Here is a 23473-nt window from a genome sequence, read left to right as displayed (position 1 = left end):
TTCCATTTCAAAATATTAAAAGCTGCATTTTTCAGCATCAGTTGTGGCCAAGAGGGGATAAGATACTTGTCCAAGAATATGGAGTCCCTAAGTTCTGGTGCCAGGGCTCATACTAGTCTTTGGACTCTACATGTCACATTTCACATTCCACACAGTGCTCTCCACTACACCACGCTGTAGTACAGAGACATGCTGTGAGTGGTCCTCTTGATACATATTGTTTCTACACGACTTCTATCCCTGGCCCTTTCCAAAACATTCTATCTTCAGCATTGCAATTGCAGCCAGAAACAGAGGGGCAGAGTAGGCAGCTCGCTGTCCTGTTGCCTTTTCCTTATGCCAATCAACATAAAAAAATATGTGCATAGGGAAAGCAATTAGACAGCTGTGGGTTTTTGTTTTTGCTTTCCTTGTCCATATCAATTCAGTGGCGGCAGCTTTCTGTTCTCTACCTTTCGGATGATCTGAAGGCATGGAATTGCATATTAGGTCAGGAAAGGACTGTTTCACTTTTGCTTTCAATTTTACACTGGTAGCATAACTAAAATAATACATGTACTTCCCCAATCTAGTCCCCTCTATGAGTGTCTTTATGAAGTGGAATTTAAATTTTTACATCTGTTCCCTGAGAGCCAATACAAGAAACACACATGCGGTAAATATTTTTGTGTTAAAAAAATTTTGCTATGTGGGGTGCTATCCATTACTTTACTTTTTTGGCAAATTCCTTTCATATTTTAAGTCCAAAAAACAAATATTTTTATTTCTGATGAACGTGTATTCTTCCTTGTATTAGAGAGCTCCACAATCTTTGTGTTTTCACATTTACTTTGACTGCTGGGGTAGACATCTATTAAGTATGTTTTTGTTTTTGTTTTTTGCCGTAGGGTTTATGTAACCTAATACTCCTTATTAGGTTAGAAAAGTTCCTCCTGTTACAAGTTTGCTCTGAGTTCTTAATCATTAGTGACTATTAAATCATATCAAATGATCTTTCTGCATCAATTTAGGTGTTCTTTTTTATTCTTTAATCTGTTAAAGTGCTAAATTTTATTAATAGATATTCTAGTGTTCAACCTTACATTGCTGTGAAAATCCAAATTGTACATTATGTTATATATTTTTTTTTATAAATTACTGCGTTTTGTTTGCTAATAGCACTAAGTTTCTCAGAGCTGTAGTTGTTCTTAATATTTGATAAGCTTTCATACAATGTATTTCCTGTCCTTTTTAGAAACATGGCCACAAAACTGTAAATCAACTATACTCCAATAAAATAAATTTTAAAACCTTGGCTTTTACCTATTATTCTGCATTAATATTGTTGTTCTCATTAACTACTTTTTTCATTAAAAATGAAGACCTACTATGTGCCAGGCACCATGTAGGTTCTAGAAAAACAAAATGAACAAGATAGGTAAGATTCTTCTCCAAAATCTGATTAAGATTTTTCTAGAGAATTCTGGAGTTCAGAGATGTGTGTCTAAGAAGATGAAATTGATGGAACATCTGATATGGACAGAATGGATTGGCATGGACCAAGAGTGGAGCAGGTTGATGACTAGGAGGATATTACAGTAGATGGAGAGGATGGTACTTGAATTAAAGTAGCAGCAGTGGAGATGGTGGAGAGCTTGAAGATATATTTTGAGGTTATACCCTCGAAACTTGATGGATCAGACATGCAGGACAAAGGAAAAGCTGAAGTAAGGAATGACTCTTAACCTTCTGGCTTGATGGCGACATTTTCTGAGATGGATGAGGGGAGAAACATGCTTAAGGTGGGAAAATTATCTGCTTCATGTGGGACACTAAATATTTAAGAGGCCTATCAGAAATTCAAGTGGAATTTAGAGGTAGGTACACTAATGTGGAGCTCAAGATAGAGATAATTTGGAAGATAAAATTTTATGAGTCATTAGGGTTAGACATATATAATAGATGATATCATTAAAAGAATGTTTACAGAGGAAAGAAGACAATTCAGGACTGAGACTTGAGGCACTTCAATATTTAGATATTAGGTGGAGGAGAAGTATTCGACAAAATTCCAAATGGAGCACTGAGGAGGAATCCAGTATGGTGTCTTGGAAACCAAGAGTGAAGAGTGTTTCACAGGGAATTGATCAGCTTTGTGATGAAAAGGTCAAGGAAGATGAACAGAGGTAAGTGTTCATTTAGGTTTGGCAGGACAATTATGTGTGACCTTGAAAAGTGAAGCTTCATGGAGTGGGAAGGACAGAGCTAAACTGAAATAAAGTCTGAAGTGAACTTCCAGTTAAAAATGGAAGATTAAACACATGTACTCCCTCACCCCTCAGTAAAGGAACTGTAAAAATTTTGAGTTTTAATATCATGAAGTTGAAGGCCACAGAAGAGGAGACAAAAGCAACAGCATTTTAGAAGCTAGAAAGCAGAAGGATAAGTGGTAACTGATTTAGCAGAACATGGAAAGCCAAATCCTAAGAGTAGTTTTAAGAGAGACCAGACGGAACTTTATTTGTGTGCAGAAATACAGAAAGGCTCAAGAAATGGCAGAGTGAGGTACCTCTGAAAGTGGAGTGAAAGTGGCATTGAAAATAGGAAGATTAAAGTCTTTTAAGAAGCCTCAACAGTTCTGAGCAGCCGGGGGACTGTCCATCTCCCACCTCAGCAGAAGGGAGGATTATTACCAACAGAAGGTGACCGACCCTGTGGATTCTAAGAAGAGGGACCCTAGCCACCACTGAAGGGGACCTATACCACAGAAAAAAGAGAATTCTGTAAAAGTCTAAATTGGCATGGTCCAAGAGAAATATAAGGTAAGCCACAAATGTGAGCCATGTGTGTAATATAAAATTTTATAGTAGCCATATTTTAAAAGTTAAAAAAAGGTAAAATTATAACTGTATATTTTATTTAACCTAATATGTCAAAAATATATTATCATTTCAATATGTAATCAATGTAAAAATTGCTAATGAAATGTATCACCTTCTTTTTCAACTAAATCCTTGAAATCTGGTGTGCATAGCGTTTATATAGCTATACTTATGTAGTGTATAGCCTACTTAGAGCCCATCTCACTTTAACTCGCAACATTTCAAGTACTCAGAAGCTACATGTGACTAGTGGTTACCACATTGTACAACGCAGATCTGGAGGCTGAGTGGGAAGACACCTTAAACTCTTTCCCTCTATCACTCAGCTCCTAAAACCCTACTGGTAAGTTATATCTTGAAGACAGGAGATTAGATTTTTCTTTTTTTCCTGGAGACTCTAAATGGCCCAAGAGTACAGAACTCAATACATCAACACTGATGGGTCTCCCAAGAAAACCCCCCAGCCAAATCACCCAACAACGAAGTCCAGTTATTGACAACTTCCCCCCACCCTGACCTCAGGTAGCACTTCCTATCATATTTTTAGTATGTCATTATTAATATGAACAAAGAGGCAAATATCACTAGATATTATTCTCCAATATGAAAAATGAAGATCTCCCCTCCTCTCCCCAAAAGAACAAAAAATTTAAAAAAAAATTTGAGGAAAAGAGACAATGCAGGGAGAAGACACTATGACTTCAAAGGACTTTAATATCCTCATAGAGATAAGAGAAGATATGGTACCAGGGAATGTGAACAGTATGCTCTATAAAGGTAATTTTTAATTATAAATAGAACTTTAGGAAATTAACATTATAACAACAGACACAGAAGACGCAATAGAAAAATTGAATGAGAGCAGAGCCATATTTCCAGAATAAGAAGAAAAGGTGTTGTAAACTAGGAGGTAAAAGGTAAAGAAACTGGAAGTTCAGTCCAGGAAGTCCAACACCAGAATAATAGGAGTTTCAGGAAGAAAGACTAAAGAAAACAGAGGGGAGATGATTATTAGAGTGATGATTGTATAACATTTCCCAGAATATAAAGACAGGAGCCTCTGGATTATACTGGGCTCCCCAGTACAATATGAGGAATAGAACCACACACCAAGGCACATCAACAGGAAATCCAGAACACTGGAACAAAGAGAAAATCTTAAAAACCTCACAGAGGGAAGAAAAAAAAAACAAAAACAAAAACCAGACTCAAGTGATCAGGAATCAGAATTTCATTGTTTTTTCTCAAGGACAATCTGGAAAGCTAAAAGACTATTGAGGAATGCCTTCAAAATGTCAAAGGAAAATATTTTTTAACTTAGCATTTTATATAAAGCCAAACTGGCAGTCAAATGTAAGGATAGAATTAAGATACTTTCAAACATCCAATGCCTCAAAAATTTATGGAAGCAACTTGAAGAGACGGTCCCCTGCAAAAAGAGAGTAACCCAAGAGAGAGGACAACATGGGATTCAGAGGACAGAGTATCTAACTGGAAATAGAGGCAAAGGATGTGGCCATGATAGTGAAGGGAGATCGCAGGACCACAGCTGTGCAGCAGGCTTTCTCTGAAAATTGGTAGAATTTTCTTTGCTGCTTTGTAGCTTCTGGCAGTGGCCATCAATCCTTGGTGTATTTTGGCTTACATCTGCATCATTCTAATCTCCGCCTCTCTGGTCACAAAATATTCTCCCTGTGTGTCTTTGTCTTTACTTGGTATTTTCTTCTTCTTACAAGGACGTCAGTCATATTTGATTAGAGCTCACCATAATGCCCTCATCCTAACTTGATTACATCTTTTAGACACCCTAATTCCAAATAAGGTAACACTTTTAGGTCCTGGATGTAAGGATTCTAAAAAATCCTTTCAGGGACACTGTTCAACACATAACAATCCACACTGTGGCCTCTCAAATTCATATCCTCCCCATATGTAAAATATATTCACCCAACCCCAATATCCCTCAAAGTTTTAACCCTTTCCAGCATCAACTCTAAGGCCCAAATTTTATCTAAATATCTTCTAAATCAGTTATGGGTGAGACTCAGTTCCTGGTCCCTCCTTGGGCAAAATTCCTATTCATGTGTGACCCTGTGAACCCAGAAGACAAGTAGAGAGCAAGCAGAGGTTGAGAGCACACAGGAAAGACATTGCTTAGACAACAAAATTGATAGAATACCTGTTAGGTTTGAATGTATTGAGAGGAGATTTACTCTTTGGTAGAGAATTTGGGGGGTAGTAATGATAAATGCATAACAAACTAAACAAATGAAAAGGAAATGTAATCATAGAATACTATACAGTTCAGTTGTGAATAGTTTTTATATAATTGAAATAAGGTAAATCTTGAAATCTAACCAAAAATTATCATATAGTTAACAGTGTTGGAGAATGGCAAGGAGAAATGCTGCTGTGAGTGTAGGAGTGTATGAGTGAGTGTATGTGCATGTGTGTGTGTGTGTATGTGTCTGAGTGTGTGTTATATGCGGGGTGGGCAAGCTGTTTTCTCAAGAAGGAGTTAATTGATGATGATGCCCCAAACTAGAGACAATTAACTAACAAAAGAAACAGGTAAATACCTTGAAGATTTTTACCTCTGGGAATTTTGGCATGGGAGTGGGAGGGAGCTGCTATTTTTCGTAAGACTCTTTACACAATTTTTTGGCTTTAAAAATATGTGGATGACTATGGAGAACAGTATGGAGGTTCCTTAAAAAACTAAAAATAGGACTACCATATGATCCAGCAATCCCACTACTGGGCATATACCCTGAGAAAACCATAATTCAAAAAGAGTCATGTACCACAATGTTCATTGCAGCTCTATTTACAATAGCCAGGACATGGAAGCAACCTAAGTGTCCATCAACAGATGAATTGATACAGAAGATGTGGCACATATATACAATGGAATATTACTCAGCCATAAAAAAAATGAAATTGAGTTATTTGTAGTGAGGTGGATGGACCTAGAGTCTGTCATACAGAGTGAAGTAAGTCAGAAAGAGAAAACAAATACCGTATGCTAACACATATATATGGAATCTAAAAAAAAGGTTCTGAAGAACCTAGGGGCAGGACAGGAATAAAGACACAGACGTAGAGAATGAACTTGAGGATATGGGGAGGGGGAAGGGTAAGCTGAGACGAAGTGAGAGAGTGGCATGGACATATATACACTACCAAATGTAAAACAGATAGCTAGTGGGAAGCAGCTGCATAGCACAGGGAGATCAGCTCGGTGCTTTGTGACCACATAGAGGGGTGGGATAGGGAGGGTGGGAGGGAGACACAAGAGGGAGGAGATATGGGGATATATGTATAGCTAATTCACTTTGTTATAAAGCAGAAAGTAACACACCACTGTAAAGCAATTATACTCCAATAAAGATGTTAAAAAAATATGTGGATGTAAAACTTTGATAAAAGTAAAATGGAAATTAAAAAGATAAAACAAAAGAGTACAGGTTTTTGCATAAAACGTAAAAGCGACAAAAAGAGTTCATTTTAGCGTTACTCATTTTTTGGCATAGTGGTTAAGGCCACAAGTTCTGGGGCCGGATTTCTTGGGTTTGTAACTTGCTTCTCTCACTCATCAGCCATGTGACCTTGGACAAAAGTTACTGTTGGTCAAGGTGCCTCAGTTTCCTACTATTTAAATAGTTTCTACTTCACAGGATTACTGAAGAGATTAAATAAGCTAATAATACCTATTAATCATTGACTAGCATATGGTAAGTGCTCAGTAAATGTTAGCTATCACAGCTTCCACTGACCTGTTAATTGTATCAGAAAATACCTTGAAACGTTGTGAAAACTGAAGAGAACTGACAGGCAATATGGGGAAAAATAAGGTTGCTTCCCAATGTCTTACTTTTATTACTATGTTTTTTTTTTTTTTAAATGTGCAACAGTCATGCATATATATATTTTTTTCCCTTAAAAGACTTTATAAAAAACATCCTTTTAGAAAGTATATTTTAAACTATTTTGGGCATGCAAAGCTCAATCTGGGATTAAACTTACTTTATAGGTGAAGTAAATGGGAATATTGATCTGAACTAGATCTGAGAGTGACCTAGAAGTGAACTGTTCTAAATCACACCATGCCTCTCCAGACCCATCTGACCGTCTTCCAGAGACTCACAGACCATTAATACCTGAAGCAGAACTTTTGGCTTGAAATGTTCAGTAAAACTCCAGTCCATTAGATTGCGTTGCTGCATTTTCTTTATGTCCTGTAACTCTGCTTCCACAGTCATCTTCTTGGGTTTCTAAAAAATCATAGGAATCCAATTTCAGCCTTAATTTGTTTAAGTCCAAATGGAGCCCTCTTGGACTCCATCAACTAACCAGCATGCACTCCATCTAATTGGGGAAATCTGCATATGTATAAATCCATATGGCAACACTTTAAGAGAACTGCTGCCAGAAAGAGTATGCCTTTGACTTTTTTTTTCATGGGCAACATAATCTAAATATTTTTATTGTTAGGTTATACTCTTCTGAGTCCTGTTAGCAATTATAGGCAGGTTTTCTGAACTCACTTCAAGACAGCATTAGTTCTACATGGCTGTATGGTCAGCAGGTGTTCGTGACGTTGCCAAGCCACACTGTCTAGAGAGGAGCATGGAGCCTGGAAGTTTTGCTTGAGCGGCTGGTGAAATTAACTCCTTTCTCTCCAGTTGGAGCTGGTCAGGGGATGTCTGAATAGTCCCTTCTCCTCTAGCATCAGCATTCTCCTGCTAAGCTTCTCTCTCTCTCCTTTTCTTAGTTCATGGTTTTCTCAGATCATCTTACTTGCATCTACACGTTTAGAATAATAATCTCCTACCTTTTCAAGAGGATCAGCATTTGTGACCGCTTTATCTTTGATCTCATTGTTCATGGTCTGCTCTGTAAATCAAAGACACCAACATCCAGTTGTGTTTGGGCTTTGTTCTCATTTTAGTCAACGTTGTGCATTTTTGTTGCCATATGATCTAGGTTTCTGTGCTGAAAAGGTAATTCCTAAAAGGCATGTTTCATGCCTCCAAAAAGGTGTCTGTGTCAATAATTCTAAACCAGTGTCTACCTAGAAAATTTATGCTAAGTCCGTTGAAAAGAACCCAGCTTCCTATACAATACATTCCTAAATCATGTTAGATAGTCTGCCTTCAGACTGTATGGCTCAATTCTAACAATGTATCTTTACCTTACAAGCTGCAAATATTTACTGATTAAACTATGTCACCTGCTCACTACACACTGTTGTGTCTTGTCATGCTGGCAACTATCACAAAGGCTTTTCAAACTTCTTGGTCATATCTTATGGGTGACAGACTAGGACAGGGGCAGGGGATGTATGGAAAGGATCTACCAGATAAAGGCAACTCCTACCAGAAAAAATAATACTATACACCATCCTGTAAAGCTTTTTTTCCATTCATTAATCATTTATTAATTTTAAACCCATTTAATGGGCATCTGCAGATTTATAGAGTTTTTAAAAGTTAAATGAATAAAATGAATCGGGAGCTGGACTCCACGGCCCCATACCATGGACCAATGTGAGTCATGCACATTAGTTCTCCCTGTGACCAAACAGTAGACTTATACGATAATTGGGATTGTGATATCCTTCTTGAGTACCGAGCAAACAGCCATATAAATGGACAGAGAGGAAACAGAATCATGCTGTTGATTTCTGAATCACCATGCTTCAGTAATTACTAAAGTTAACAAATGTTACGTAGAAGAGTTCCAGGATATATGTTTCACATGGATAGACATCTTTACTGTGAATGTCTCAGAGTTTGTAATATGCTCTTGTGACTGTGAATCTCTAACAAAGAAACGGATAAAGTACATAGCATATTCCAAATTTGACCAAAGTAATAGAGTAAGGGGATGAATCTTGTAACATACCTGTCATTCTGCTGAATAACAGCCAGCCAGACTTTTTAGCACCCTTAGAATAATAGCAAATTAATCCCTACAAAGTCATATATGAAATGGCTCCAGCTTTACTCTCCAATCACATCTCCTTCCACTCTCCCTTGCTCATTCCACACCAGACTCACTGGCTTGCTTGTTGTGTCTTGAAGTTTTTGAACTTGCTTTTCTCTGTCTGGCATGCTTTGCCTTAGATAGTCATCTGTTTCAAACCCTTACTTCATTCATATTGCTGCTCAAATGTCACCTCCTCAAGATCCTTCTGCTTCTTACCCTGCTTTAGTTTTGATCATGGTATTTATCAGTGCCTAATAATATTTGTTTATGTCTGTCTCTCCATATCAAATGTGAATTCCTGGAGAATAAGAACTTTATCTTATTTTCCCTAACTGTATTCTGAGCAACCAACACATGGTAGGAACTCAGTAAATATATATATTTTTTGATCGAATGAGAGAAATCTATACCATATACTAAAACTGGAAATAAATATACAGCCATATAGAGAGAGCAGAAAGGTGGAAGAAATCCTACAACAAAAGCTTATTTGGGGGTAACCATAAGATTTAAGCTTTCATTCTGTGACAAAGAGAACCATATCTGGGCTTCTAGAGGGAGTAGTTAATTATGTCTAAGCAGGATAGGCCAATGTTTTCCTTGCTTTTAGGAGCATAGCTACATATATTTTTGCTACTAGTTCCACCTCGCCTTGGGCTGGTGAGGGTGACAGCATGAATGTTCCATTTTGATTTAGAAGAAAACTATAAAGACAATTCAGTATTTATACAAATACAGCCACTCAAGAGGAAACTCAGGCCAACTATAACTCTAAATAGACCATGATGTCCCATGTGTCCTTGAAGCAATTGATACGAAATCTGTGGAATAAAAATTATTCTATTCTGTGGGCTGCCAGATTTCCAGGAGATTTGATATTCCCTCTTGTGTCTAAGGATCAAGCAGAAAAAAGTCTCCAGTTTAAAAAATATGTTCTAAAAATTTGTGCACCAGTTATTTCGTCAAAGGAAAGAACATTCTAAGACTAATCTAAACTCTCTATTTAATAGTAAAGCAAGAGTCATTTTTTCTTTCTTCCTGATTTCTTCCTTCAACTACATAATCCCTTGACAGTGTGATTCAGTAGTTTTTGACACATCTGGAAAGGGATGCATTCTCATCCCTTTGAAAAACAACTTTCCTAATCTGTTTTACTTTAGAGATAACAAGATCCCTCTGCAAAGCAGTTACTTTATTAAAAAAACACCCAACAAGCATAAAGGACACATCTAAACCTATAGCCTCACAGTTATCAACTCTCAGGTTTTTCATAAATATCCAATAGGCCCTGTCAAGTTCAAAAACAGTCTCAGATGAATGTTTGGTTGAGAAAAGCACAAATACTCAGCCCTTCATGTCCAGGAACAGGCTTTTATATATATCTGGTGTTAAAGTGGTTGTGCAGGAAATACATGAACAATTTCTGCTTTGTTTAAAGAGATCTAAAGTTGATGCTTTAGAAATGTGACTCAGGGTTAGGGGAAAAAGCAAAAAAAAAAAAAAAAAAGATTAGCAACAACAACAAAAAATTCCCTTACATATAACAGCCACAGTGAGGCACCAAGGCTCAGCTGCCCTCCCCCACCCAAATGTAACAGTTTCTTGATGTAGGCCAGCCTACACCCTGTAGAATCCCTTACAGGCCAACCCTTACAGGGTTCAGCTCTCAAGATTGCTCGGCCTCTAGGATACATTGTCCATCACAGCATTTTCAGTCTTGATGATTTAGGGAGCTGCTATAAACATTCACTTTGCACCAGGATCCAGAACACCAACTTATGTGGTTTGACCACCAGGTGGCAAAAGTTGCCTGAGAAAAAACTATATACCAACTGATCTAAAAAAAAAAAATTAAAAAAATTAAAAAAGCAAAATAAAACAGAAAACAACCTTCAGGCCTTATATCTCTCCTGGCTTATTCTGGCTCTACATTAACTCAAAATGACTTCTTTGGAACTTCCTTGGTGGTCCGGTGGCTAAGACTCCGCACTCCCAGTGCAGGGGGCCCAGGTTCGATCCCTGGTCAGGAAAGTAGATCCCACATGCTGCAACTACAAGTTTGCATGCCCCAACTAAAGATCCTGCATGCTGCAAGGAAGATCCTGCATGCCACAACTAAGACCAGGTGCAGCCAAATAAATAAATAAATAAAGTATTTAAAAGAAAAAATGACTTCTTTGTCATACATGTACATTCCCATAGGATTCACTAATGCCATAACATCTCAGGCTAACTTATTTGGCTTAATTTTTGTGAGCTAGGCTAATAGGTAACGGTATTTAGAACAGAGAAATAGGGAACCAGCCCTAATGGTAAGGAACCAGCCCTAGGAAGACCTTTAGGCAACAAAATCAGGTTAAGTATTACCACGAAGAAGAGACTATGAATATGGCTAAACTATCAGATACATCACAAGGAATTTCTGGAACTCAGGAAGCCACAAGACACAGTGGAGGAAGCATTGATTTGGAGTTAGATAGTCCTCTTTGGAATCCTGACTTCCTGCTTGTATGTGGTTGAGAAATTTACTTAACCACTCTGAGTCTTTGTTTCCTTGTCTTCAGAATTAGGCTAATAGTAACTTCCTCATAGGCTTGATGTTTATAAAAAGTATTAGTTAATATATGTAAAATAGCACAGTGCTTGGAATATAGCAGGCAATATTAAATAAATGTTATCTCCCTCCCTCCTCTGTCCCCCTCATCCTCACTTATCTGCTCTGCTAACAGGCAAGGAGATTTTCCCTAATTCCACTCCACTGATGACTTCCTCTTCTACCCTCATTTAAGTAAATGAAAATGGTAAGATGACCATTTAGTCAATACTGACTTAACACCTATTCTTCTGTGGCACTGACCATTTTTTAATGCTTTTTAAAATTATGAAATATAACAATACAGAAAAGTACAAACAACATAAATGCTTGGTATAATGAATAATGATAAAGAAAAGTCCCAGCACTCCAGACATCTTATGCATGTTCTTTCACAATCACACTTCTTTATTAAACTTTCATATTATTCCTGATTTTTTTTTGTGGATTATTTTGGGTTTTCTACATACACACTATTTACAAATAATAACAGTTTTGTTTCTTCCTTTTCAACCTTTACAATATTATCTTTTTCTTGCCTTACTGAGTTGGCTAGCATCTCCAGTGTAATCTTAAATATGAGTGTTTATAGTGGATAGCCTCCTGATCCAGGGAAATCTTTCAACTTTTCATCTTGATATATAATGTTTATTATAGTAATTTAAAAAATAACATTTGTAAGGTAGAGAAATTTTCTTTCTATTGCTAGTTTGTTAAATTGACTTCATAAATTGCTGTAGAATTTTAAGTGCTTTTTCTACATCTATTGAGATTATATTTTTCTTACTGTGTTAATTGATAAATGGTGTTGATTTTACAATGTATGTTTTTTCCTTCAATCTTGTATAAAAACTTATACTTGATTATTATCATTTTGTATATTGCTAGATCAATTTGCTTATGTTTTATTCAGGATTTTGGCCTATATGTTCATGAATAACTTTGATTTATAATTTTCTTTTATCGTACTATCCTTGACAGTTTTATTATAAGGCTGATGTTAGTTTCATAAAATGAGTGGGAGAGAATATCCCTTCTATAGTTCCTGGAATTAATTTTTGTTAAGATTAGAACTATTTCTTTTTTTGAGTGTTGAATATCACTAGCCAATGACATTATTTGGGTTTAGCGTGCCCTATTTGGGAAGATTTTAAATTATTGATTTAATTTATTTAAATAGTTACAAGACTATTCAGGTTCTCTATTTCTTCTTGAGTGAATGTTAGTAAGTTATACTCTTGTAGTAATTTGCTCATTCATTTTTAGACTTAGTGGAATAAAGTTGTTTATATCCTTTTACTGTCTTTTAAATTTCTATAGTATTAAAAGGAAGCCCATTTCTTTATTCCTAATGATTTTTATTCCTGATACAGCTTTATTTCTAATATGGCTATTCATGCTTCTTTTTGTGATCAGCCTTTTGTAAAAAAAAATTCTCAATTTAAAAAATCTTTTCAAAGAACTGAACTTTTTCATTTTATTTGCTCTACCTATTGCATCTATATTTTCCATAATTTCTTTGTGGTTTGAGAGCATACTCTGTAGTTTTGATCTGGGAAAATTTGTTTTAGGACTTGTTTTCTGATGTAGCATATGATTAATATTTTTAAGATAAACATACTTATGACGTCTAAGAAGCTATAGTATTAAGGAGGTCTTAATATAGGAATATATGAATAATGGTAGTAAATAGTAGGAAATGATAACTGATGCCATAAAGGAAGCATAGATTAATTATGACCATGGGAATGGTAGGGGAGGCATTTCCTGGTGAACACATGTAACAAAGCTTCATGGAGGTGCCATTCAAGCCTAATAATAATCAAAAAGAGAACTCTAGTTGGAGAGTATTGTGGGGAAAAGTCGCAGAGATTGAAAAGAGCAGGCTGCCTAGAGGAAATAGGGCCTAATTCTGTTTGGCTAGAGCATAGGATAAGTGAGCAAAAGGGAAAAAGTAGAAAGGGTTTGGGAAAAGTAATTTGGTATTGCTGAAGAAGCACGTAAAGCAGGCCAAGAAGTTGGGTTCTATATTGCAGGTAGCAGGGAGCCACTGAAGGTTATAAGCAGGGGCATAACAGAAGTGTATTTTAAGTAATTAATCTGACAGTTGTGTGTAAGATAGCTCAATAAAAATTTAGCCTAATATTCTTCGATGCTTCTATACCTCCTAATATAACAATATTTATTATGCTTTATTCTAGAATGAGAGTAACTGCCTAAGCCATGAGGAGGAAGGAAGGGAACTGATGTTCATTGAGCACTGATTTTGTACCAAGCTCTGCACTGGGCCGTTCATTATGTTACTGCAGGTAATTTTTAATAATTTTTTCAAATAATCACAATAGCCTTGTGAAATACTAATGATGAAAGTTTTAATTATGTTCACTGTACTACATTTATGAAGGTAAGAGTGGACTAAGAGGCTTTATGATATTTTGGAAAATAAAGGGTTGAAATAATGAGGACTTACTCTACAAATAATAAATGCTGGAGAGGGTGTGGAGAAAAGGGAACCCTCCTACACTGTTGGTGGGAATGGAAATTGGTACACCCACTATGGAGAACAGTATGGAGGTTCCTTAAAAAATGAAAAATAGAGCTACCATAGGATACAGCAATCCCACTCTTGGGCATATACTGTATCCAGACACAACTATAATTCAAAGAGATACCCGCACTCCTATGTTCATAGCAGCACTATTTTCAATAGCCAAGACGTGGAAGCAACCTAAATGTCTATTGAAAGATGAAAGGATAAAGAAGATATGGTATACACACACACACACACACACACACACACACACACACACACACACGGGAATATTACTCAGTCATAAAAAAGAATAAAATAATGCCATTTGCAACAACATGGATGGACCTAGATCATATTAAATGAAGTAAGTCAGACAGAGAAAGCCAAATATCATATGATATCATTTATATGTGGAGTCTAGAAAATGATACAAATGAACTTATTTACAAAACAGAAAGAGGCTCACATAGAAAACAAACTTGGGGAGGGGAGGAATAAATTAGGTGTTTGGGATCAACAGATACACACAATTATATATAAAATAGATAAACAACAAGGACCAACTGATAGCACAGGGAACTATATTCAATATCTTGTAATAACCTATAATGGAAAAGAATCTGAAAGAGAATATATATATATATATATATATATATATATATATATATATAAAACTGAATCACTTTGTTATATATCAGAAACATTGTAAATCAACACTACTTCAATAAAAAAAATTTTTTTTAAATAATGAGGACTTACTAACAACACTCAGTAACAAAGTTTAATTAAGCAAATAATTTAGATATTAAACAGTTTTTCAACTGAAATAGGGAGGCATTTAAATAATGCATCTTGAATCTTTTTTTTTTTTTGGTTTATACATTCTCCAGTAGCGTCTATACACATGCACGCACACACATACAGACACACATACACACACAGAGACACAAGTTTACTTACTCAAAGGCTGAGGTTGGAGCTGCGACTTCAAGCTGTTCTCCTGCTCTGACGGTTCTCTGTAATCGGAGTCTAAGGATTTCCTATTATCCAGGTCAGAATACTTCATATTGTTAGTATGAGGCTGACTAGGATCGGAAGGTTCTTTGTTGATCTCATCATCTTGCATAGATGTTGACCAATTCTGATCCAGAAATAAAATTCTGTCTTTGATTCCACTATCTAGGCAGTGTAAAGAGGATCCATAAGATACAATGCTAGACAAATGGACAATCATACAATGCGAGAATGCTTTTTGTTCCTTCCAGGCAGTGTACCTGTTTGCTGTCTGGTCTCTTGGGTATTCATTTTCATGATGTATTTTTGCCTTATCTGTTTAGCAAATCTGGCAGGGTTGTCCCATGGTATGTTGAACATCTCAGAATCTGTCCCATACATCATTCTAGAATGCTTCAGTTTCCCTTCTTCATCAACCTCAGAGAGTTTCAGGCTCTCAAAAGTAAACACTTTGAAGGCTCGTTCTACTTCATTCCAGCTCAAGACTTCTGTAAGAAAGTAGGACAAGTGCTGCTAGGAATGCTCTTTATTACCACATGGTACAGGGCTAAAAGAGGGACAACCAGGGAGTCGGTCCACCAAAATGACAAAGGAGTCACGCCATGATGGGTGTTGACCTGACTTTACACACGGGCTCCACAATTCTGCAACAAATACCAAAGGTAACTAATAATAAGAAAGCTGCACAATCAAGATATAATTTATCAAGACAATGCTCACAAACTGCTTCATAGCTGAATGAATATTAGGTGTCCAGATTAATTCACATGGACTTTCCGGGGTATCATATTGGTTGAATATATTTAAAACTTGTCATTTTTCATAGAGAGCAGACTTGTGGTTGCCAAGGGGGAGGGGGTAGGAGAGGGATGGACTGGGAGTTTGGGGTTAGTAGATGCCAACTATTACATACAGAATGGATAAACAACAAGGTCCTACTGTATAGCACAGGGAACTACATTCAATATCCTTGGATAAACCATAACAGAAAAGAATGTAAAAAAGAATGTGTGTGTATAACTGAGCCACTTTGCTGTACAGCAGAAATTAACATAACATTGTAAATCAACTATACTTCAATAAATAAATTAAGAAAACGTCATTTTTAAGCAAAAGCACCTTTTGCTGCTGTTGTAATTTAAAACAGAGAAATCACTCACTCGTGTCTAACATAGGCTGTTATGTTCAGTAGGCTTTTCTGTTCACTCAGGCTAAGAAAAGGCCTCTTTCCACCCAATGAACTGGTACAGTACCTTTCATAATTTTACTTTAAAGGTTATGAGCCTTCCAGGGGCTATATTAACTTGTGTATTTATTCTTCTATAACATTTATTCATGCGTTCAATTACTCACCTGTTTTTGTTTTCTACGTATTAGGCTTTGTACTCTATGTATTTTTCTTTGCCTGAGATTCAAAGAAAAGATTTGGTTCTTGTGCTTTAGAAGTTCAAGATAGAGAGGTGGGAGGTAGGTGTTAACAAATAACCATTGAATTCAGTGAGGGAAGGTGAAATGATAGTGACAGATCAATGAATCAGAGGTCACCTACACTTCCTCTCCAACAGAGGTGAGGGCAGCGGGAAGGTTCCTTTTGGAAAAAATACAAGGAAATTCAGAAGAGAGACAGGAAGGAGGTAAAAGTGACAGAATTAAGTTTGTTCATTCATTCATTTCAAAAGTATTTTTTGAGCACCTACTAGTTGCCAGTGACTTTAGTAAAGGGACCACAGCAGTAAACAAATCAACGAACTCCTGATTTTATGGAGTACCCATTGTAGCAGTTAGAAACAGAATAAACAGGTAAGTGTATAGTGTATCAGAGATGATAAGAAGAATAAAGCCAGGTGAGGGGATAAGAAGTGATAATGGTTGGGGAGAGGCTTCTATTTTATATAAGGTAGCCAGAAAAAAGCCCTCTGAACAAGTAAAGCAAAAATGTGAAAGAAGTGGGGGAGCCATATCGATATCTGGAAAAAAGCAAATGCAGAGATGGAGGCAGGGGTGCAAGTGACTTGTCCAAGGAATCACAGTAAGGCCAACTAGATAGAGTGGAGTAGAACAACGAGATCTTGACAGATGATGAGCTCCAAAAGTGGGTGGCAGAACAGTTTAGATTTTATTAATACTTTGAGGGAAATGGGTGATCACTAGAGGGTTTTGGGCTAAGAAGGCACATGATTTGACTGACATTTTAGAAGGGTCATTCCCATTATTGTGTGAAGAAAAGACTGTAGGTAAAATGGGGAAAGCCTGGAGACCAACTGCAAAGCTACTGAAATAGTCCAAGTGAGAGGTGGTGCTGGACTGGCCTGGTAGTGAGGGATGTGGTGGGATTGGTTGTGGGGCGTGAGAAAAAAAGGAACCAGGGATGACTCCAAGGTTTTGGTAGAAAATAGACACCATTTACTGAAATAAGGAGGACCATGAAGGGACACGTTTTGAGGAAATCAAGAGTTTGGTTTTGGACGTGTTAAGCATGAGGAAAGAGAAAAGGAGAAGAGGCAGAGGGACAAGGGTTTGGGATGGGATATGGGAGCAGGATATGTGGGCAGTTTCAGTGGTGGCAACACAAACAAGAATCTTGTGTATTGTATAACACAGGGAATATAGCTCATATTTTGTAGTAACTGGAGTGTGACCTTTAAAAATTGTATAAAAAAGAATGTGTACATATTCTCCCATAAAAGACAAAAGCAAATGTGAGCATACGAATCATACTCTTCTTATCTTTTGTTTCCTTTCCTTTTATAACTTAATTATCTGGGAGACTGTTCCACATCATGATATAGATATGCCTCATTGTTGTTAAGTCGCATGATTTTGTACCACATAGGTGTCTGATATTTTAATGAGAGCTTTTGATGGACATTCAATTTGTTTCCAGTATTTTGCTACTGTAAAAAAAATGATTCAATAAATGTGCTTGTTCATATAAAAAACCCCCAAGAATCCTGTGCTGTGGAGGGTAGAACTGAGGTGGAGAGAGAATGAAATCATATCACAGGGCAAAAGGAGAATAGGAGTGTGGCAGGATAGAGGTAAAGGCCAGATGTTCTCAGGACACCAGGAAGAGGGTGATTATGTAAACAATAGACATGACATACCCAGGCCCGCTAGGCTACACCCCACATTTCCATGAGGTGAAGGCATGGCAGTATTAAAAATTTTAGCTTTTTCTATTACTAAGCCTACTAAAAAAATGAGAAAAGAAATCAAGATTAAAATATTTCATAATTTGCTTAGAGTTAGAAATGAAAGGAGAAGGAAGAATCTGCACATGCTTTTTTCTTTTCTAGGTCAAATCAAGATGTCTATGTAATTTCATATTTCTTCTTATAAGCAGGAAGGTATTTGCATATCGCCTCAATTGGAAATAGGATATGTTTTAGGAAATGACTGTCTATATCATAAAATTCCCATGAACTCTGCAATGAGAAGCTGATTTTTGATATTTTTAATGACCCCTCTTTCCACTGTCCTCAAAGAGCAGAAAATGGCCCTTCCTGTTTTGAGAGGAGGTGAACTAGTATTAACACTCTCAGCACCACACCACAGGGGGTACTCTAAGTTCTCCTCTTAACCAGGATGGGGACCACCATGTCATCTCCAATGATGTCAATGAGGGAATGTGGGATTGGGAGGCGGGGAGGAGGAATAAAGAAGGGGATTATGCTTGTTGTAGAAACACAGTGGAAAGAAAAGCCAGGGCATCAAATTGAAGAATGTTATGCATCATAGCTATCATCCTATTGCTAATGACATTATTCAAGATAAGAAAAGTGCAGTCAATCAAAATACTCACCACAGCCTCTGAAAGGTCAATAATCAAAATACTTTTTGCAGATGGGAGTGTAATCGTTAGAGGCACACGTGACCATAAATGAATGAATTTAAGCTAAGATAGAGCAATGTACTCACCACTTGTACAAAAGTGCATGAGCTCATGAATTGTAGCTAGACGTTTCGTGCTGTTCCATGGCGGGGGCAGAGGGAATTCAAGGAATTCCCACAGTGGCAACTTAGACTGCATCTTCTGCTCAATTTGAACCAGGTCAAAATTCTTTAGGTCCTGATGAAAAAGAGCAACATGACAGAAGACATTAAAATAAGCTGTCAAGTGCCTTATGCATATGGAGAAGGCAAAACATGATACCCTTGCTCTCATTATTTGGGAACAGGGGAAATCAATGGTAATTGGGGAAGACAAACTGTTGGTATTTTGCTGAAGGTCAAAAAAGCTAGTTCTCACTTTGCCAGAGGTTCTTGGTGCACACAAATGATGGATTCCTCATTCACAGTGACAAACTGCCAAAGTCTCAAATGTATTCCTCCCTCCCTTCTGAGATCCTTTTCTGGCCTCCACTAGTTTTTTCATATTAGCAGATGTATAAAGCAAATAACTACAAGGCTTTAATGCAAATTTGGTGTAGTCGCAATCAATTTAATGGTCCGTTGGACCTCTGTACTTAGGCCAGTTTTCTTGGCTGATGTAATTTCTCCTTTATTCATTTCCATTTTCTGAGATCTTACTTTGCAAGCAGGTATCTACTTCGTACATTACTGGTTATTAGCATTGGTAAAGCTATCTCATTAAGATTTCTTCAACTGAATAATTACTAATGAGCTTTTTTGCATCCATTATCCTCAGGGTAACCTGGTTACTTATTACCTTTAGCACGTATTTCTTGTGGGCGAGGGCATCATGATAGTTCAGTAGGAGAGGGCCTCTGGGCACTGGTTTGCTTTCATTTTCCTCTTCAGATAAGAATATTTCATGGAGATTCTATTCAAATTAAAACAGTATTGATGTAAAGAGACAGTTCATACTTTTCAAAGCACGCACACTTTTTGGTTTTCTCACACCATCTGACCTTTTTCTCCCTCTCTGTCAGACAGAGAGAGGGCAGGATGGACATGATGTGAGCTGCGATTCTGTGGTCCAGCCCATCTGCTCTGGGAGGCGGCTCCACCAGACTCGGTGGGACAAGGTCTTCTTCACTTGCCACAACCTGTTGATACAAAGAGTTGGGAGGAATCGGTTTAATGGTCAGTTCCTTACTGATAGTCATGTATTTCCATTGCTTTTAGTAAAAACAAGGCAGTTTCTACCAAAAAGTTTGGTGATTATACAAAGTGGCAGTATAATTACCAGTGACTACCAAAATAAAAGGGAAAACGTTTATAATCCATTAAAACATTAATTTATATATAATTATATATATATTAAATTATTAAAGTATATATAATTTTCATACACGTACTAGAATAGATAACACAAAATGCAAATGGTAAACAGGAAAATTTACCATGGTAGAAATCAAACTAACAATATTAATATAATTTTCCTTAATGATTTACTTTTTCTTTTAAAGCACTCAAAACTGTGCTCTCACATCTTTGGATTCAATAAGTATTTATTGAGTGCCTACCACATGCCAAGCACTGTGTGGGCCACCCTCACATACATTATCTCATAAGCCTCACAGCAATATTGCTGAGTAGCTATTATTTTCCATTTTACAGAAATGGAATTAGGGTGAGGGAAATTATGTGACTGCCCCAAGCCCAAGGCTGCTTACTGGGAGGAACTGCGGTTCAGGTCAAGTCCTTAAGATAGAAAAGTTATACATGGTGAGATCAGTGAAGGGTAATATTCCCCTTAATACGGAGAAAATGAGGCCTAGAAAGATTAAATGCCTTGTTCAATTTTACGTGGTAAACAAGCAGTTGAAATATAATCAAGATAGGCACCTAATTTATAATTGTTCTCTTCACCTTAAATAACAAAATCATCCTCTATGATTTCATACCACTCTACAGGATTTTTCAACCTTGAAATTTAAAGACATTTGGACTAGATTTTTGTCATGGGGGCTATCTTGGGCACTACAGAATGTTTAGCAGCATCCCTGGCCTCTACCCATTTGATGCCAGTAGTACCCCTCCAATTGTGGCAGCCAAAAGTATCTCCAGACGTTGCCAAATGTCCCCTGGGAGGCAACCCCCCCTGTTGAGAACAATAACAAAATAGTCGTATACTCTTCACTGTTTATCAACACATTACTTTTAAAAGAGTCACTCCTGTCTCCACTTTCTCTCTTCCTACCATCTCTTGGACCCTCTCCAATCACAAGGGACCATGCAGAACTGTTCCATCTCTGAAATGTTAAACTCTAATATCCCTCCTATAAAATCCCACCCGATTCCTCTTATATTTCATCCCTTTATTCTTAAGCACTTATTCAGTCAACATGTATCTCTTATTGGAGCCTTCTATGTGTCAGGCACTGAGCTCATCAACTGTCCCCTTTGGTACACAGAAAATAGTAGATGGTTAATAAATATTTGTGGCTTTGAGTTGAGTTGAATAAAATAAGTAAGATTAAGATAAATAAAATGATGACACTGTAAGCCATATAGGGCTATTAAACTTTTACAAATTTATTGATATAATAAAACTATTGGTCTTCCAAAAGCCTTACAGGGTAATAATTAAAGGCAAATATGAGTGTGCTTACCTAATTGGTTAGAAAACTAAAGAAGTCAACAGCATAAAAATGTATGTTGGAGGTAACAGATGATTAGAGTCTAAAACTATTTTAATATTCAGTGAGATAAAGGAATATGTTACATACATGAAATAAGAAGGACAGTTATTAAAAGAAATTAGAGAATTTATAAATTAAAAATGTTATTGTTGAAACAAAACTTCAGTAGCAGACTAGACTCCACCTAAGAATAAATTAGTTGGAAGTTAAGCTGAAATTCCCAAAGGGGTAAAATTGAAAGAAAATTCAAATACGTGGAGGAAAAAACTAGAAATTCCAACATCTGTCTAATAATAATTAGGATAAATCAAAAGAAATAATATTTGAAGATATAATTTAATTGAACAAATATATATTCAGGGTCTACTATGGGCTAGGTGTGGTTACTGTGTGCTGAGCAGAGAGCAATGAACAAGACTAGATTAGGTCCCTGCTTGCATGGAGCTTACCTTCTCGTGAGAAGAAGGTAATACATAAAGCAAATAAACATTCTTTTTTTTTAAAGAGCAGTTGTTGATAAGAAAATAAAACAAGGTGAAGTGGTAGAGAGCACTCTGTGTTGTTGTGGGCCTTCTTTAGATCAGGTGGTCAGAGAAAGCCTATCTCAGAAATGCCACTTTCACTGGGGACTGAATGACAAGGAGTATCCACCAGGCAGACAGACATGTGGGGACAAAACTTTCTAGGAAGAGAAGTTAGTGTAAAAAAACTAAGGTGTAATTAGTGAATGTGAGGAAAAACCAGAAGGTCTATGTAGATGACCAGTAGTGAGAGAAAGAGAGAGAGTGTGGGAGAGAGGGAGAGAGATGGGGGGTAGGAGATGAGATGACAAACATCCCAGAACCATATTTTTAGGGTCTTTATGAACCAGCACAAGGAATTTTGATTTAACTCAGAATGTGATCAGAAACCAGATTATAATCCTTTAGATCACAGAGGCAATGAAAAAACAAAGCCATAACTATTCGTAGCCTTGGAGGGAGGAGATATGGGGATATATGTATATGTGTAGCTGATTCACTTTGTTATAAAGCAGAAACTAACACACCATTGTAAAGCAATTATACTCCAGTAAAGATGTTAAAAAAAAAAAGAAAAAGAAAAAACTCTAATAACTGCCAGAAAGAAAAAATAGATTACCTACAAAGGAAAAAGTATCAGATTGACATCAGACTTCTCATGAGCACCGTTAGAAGTGAAGACCACAACAGAGCAATGCTATCAAAATACTTTTCCACTTAGACTGACGAGGTTCAAAAGCGGTTTCTGTCATTTACTACTTGGATAATTTACTTAACTTTTTAGGCCTCAGTTTCCTTATCTGAGAAATGAGGAATAAAAATAGTTCCTGCTCCATAGGGCTGTTCTAAGGATTAAATGAGTTAATTAACAGCAAATTCTTTTCAAATGCATATACAGTACTCACAAGAATTGACCATGTACACCAGGTCACACAGGAAGCCCAGGAAATTAAAAAATATTTTTAACATCCAGATCATGCTTATTGACCATAATGCAATAAAATTAGAAATGGACAATAAACAGTGGAAATTAAAAGATTTAGAACTGAATACATTGAAAGCATCATGATGCAGCCAAAGAAATACTCAAAAGGAAATGCATAGCCTTAGGTAAAGTGAAATAGACTAAAAATAAACAAAGTGAGCTTTCAGTAAAAGTGAAATACGAAATAAACCCAAACAAAGTAGGAAGAAGGAAATAATAAAGATAAATGAAGAAATTCATAAAACAAAAAGTAAAAAGGAGTGGATCGGTGAAACAAAATGCTGGTTCTTTGAAAAGACCAATAATCGATATACAATTGACATCCATGATCAAAAAAAAGAGGGCACCAATAAATAACATTAGTCATAGGAAAAGAACATAACTAGATACAGAGGAAAACTTTTCAATGTATATTAGTGAATAAAGA

General features: G+C 36.7%; 1 protein-coding gene across 1 annotated transcript in view; it reads right to left on the bottom strand.

Annotated features, from left to right (window-relative positions):
- Nucleotides 1-23473, bottom strand: part of SPAG17 (sperm associated antigen 17) — a 352647-nt gene that overhangs the window by 130108 nt on the left and 199066 nt on the right. Inside the window, exons 12-18 of the mRNA XM_082460586.1 lie at nt 19864-20001; nt 19662-19775; nt 18911-19061; nt 15253-15480; nt 14939-15157; nt 7696-7757; nt 7022-7135 (exon numbers count right to left, since the gene is read on the bottom strand). Coding sequence (XP_082316712.1) covers nt 7022-7135; nt 7696-7757; nt 14939-15157; nt 15253-15480; nt 18911-19061; nt 19662-19775; nt 19864-20001 — 1026 coding nt within the window. The remainder of the gene's footprint in view (nt 1-7021; nt 7136-7695; nt 7758-14938; nt 15158-15252; nt 15481-18910; nt 19062-19661; nt 19776-19863; nt 20002-23473) is intronic.

Source organism: Balaenoptera physalus, assembly GCF_965194825.1.
Source record: "Balaenoptera physalus genome assembly, chromosome: 1".
NCBI classification, from domain to species: Eukaryota; Metazoa; Chordata; class Mammalia; order Artiodactyla; family Balaenopteridae; genus Balaenoptera; species Balaenoptera physalus.
The sequence above is the reverse complement of the archived record's forward strand: the minus strand, read 5'-3'. Positions and strand labels throughout refer to the sequence as shown.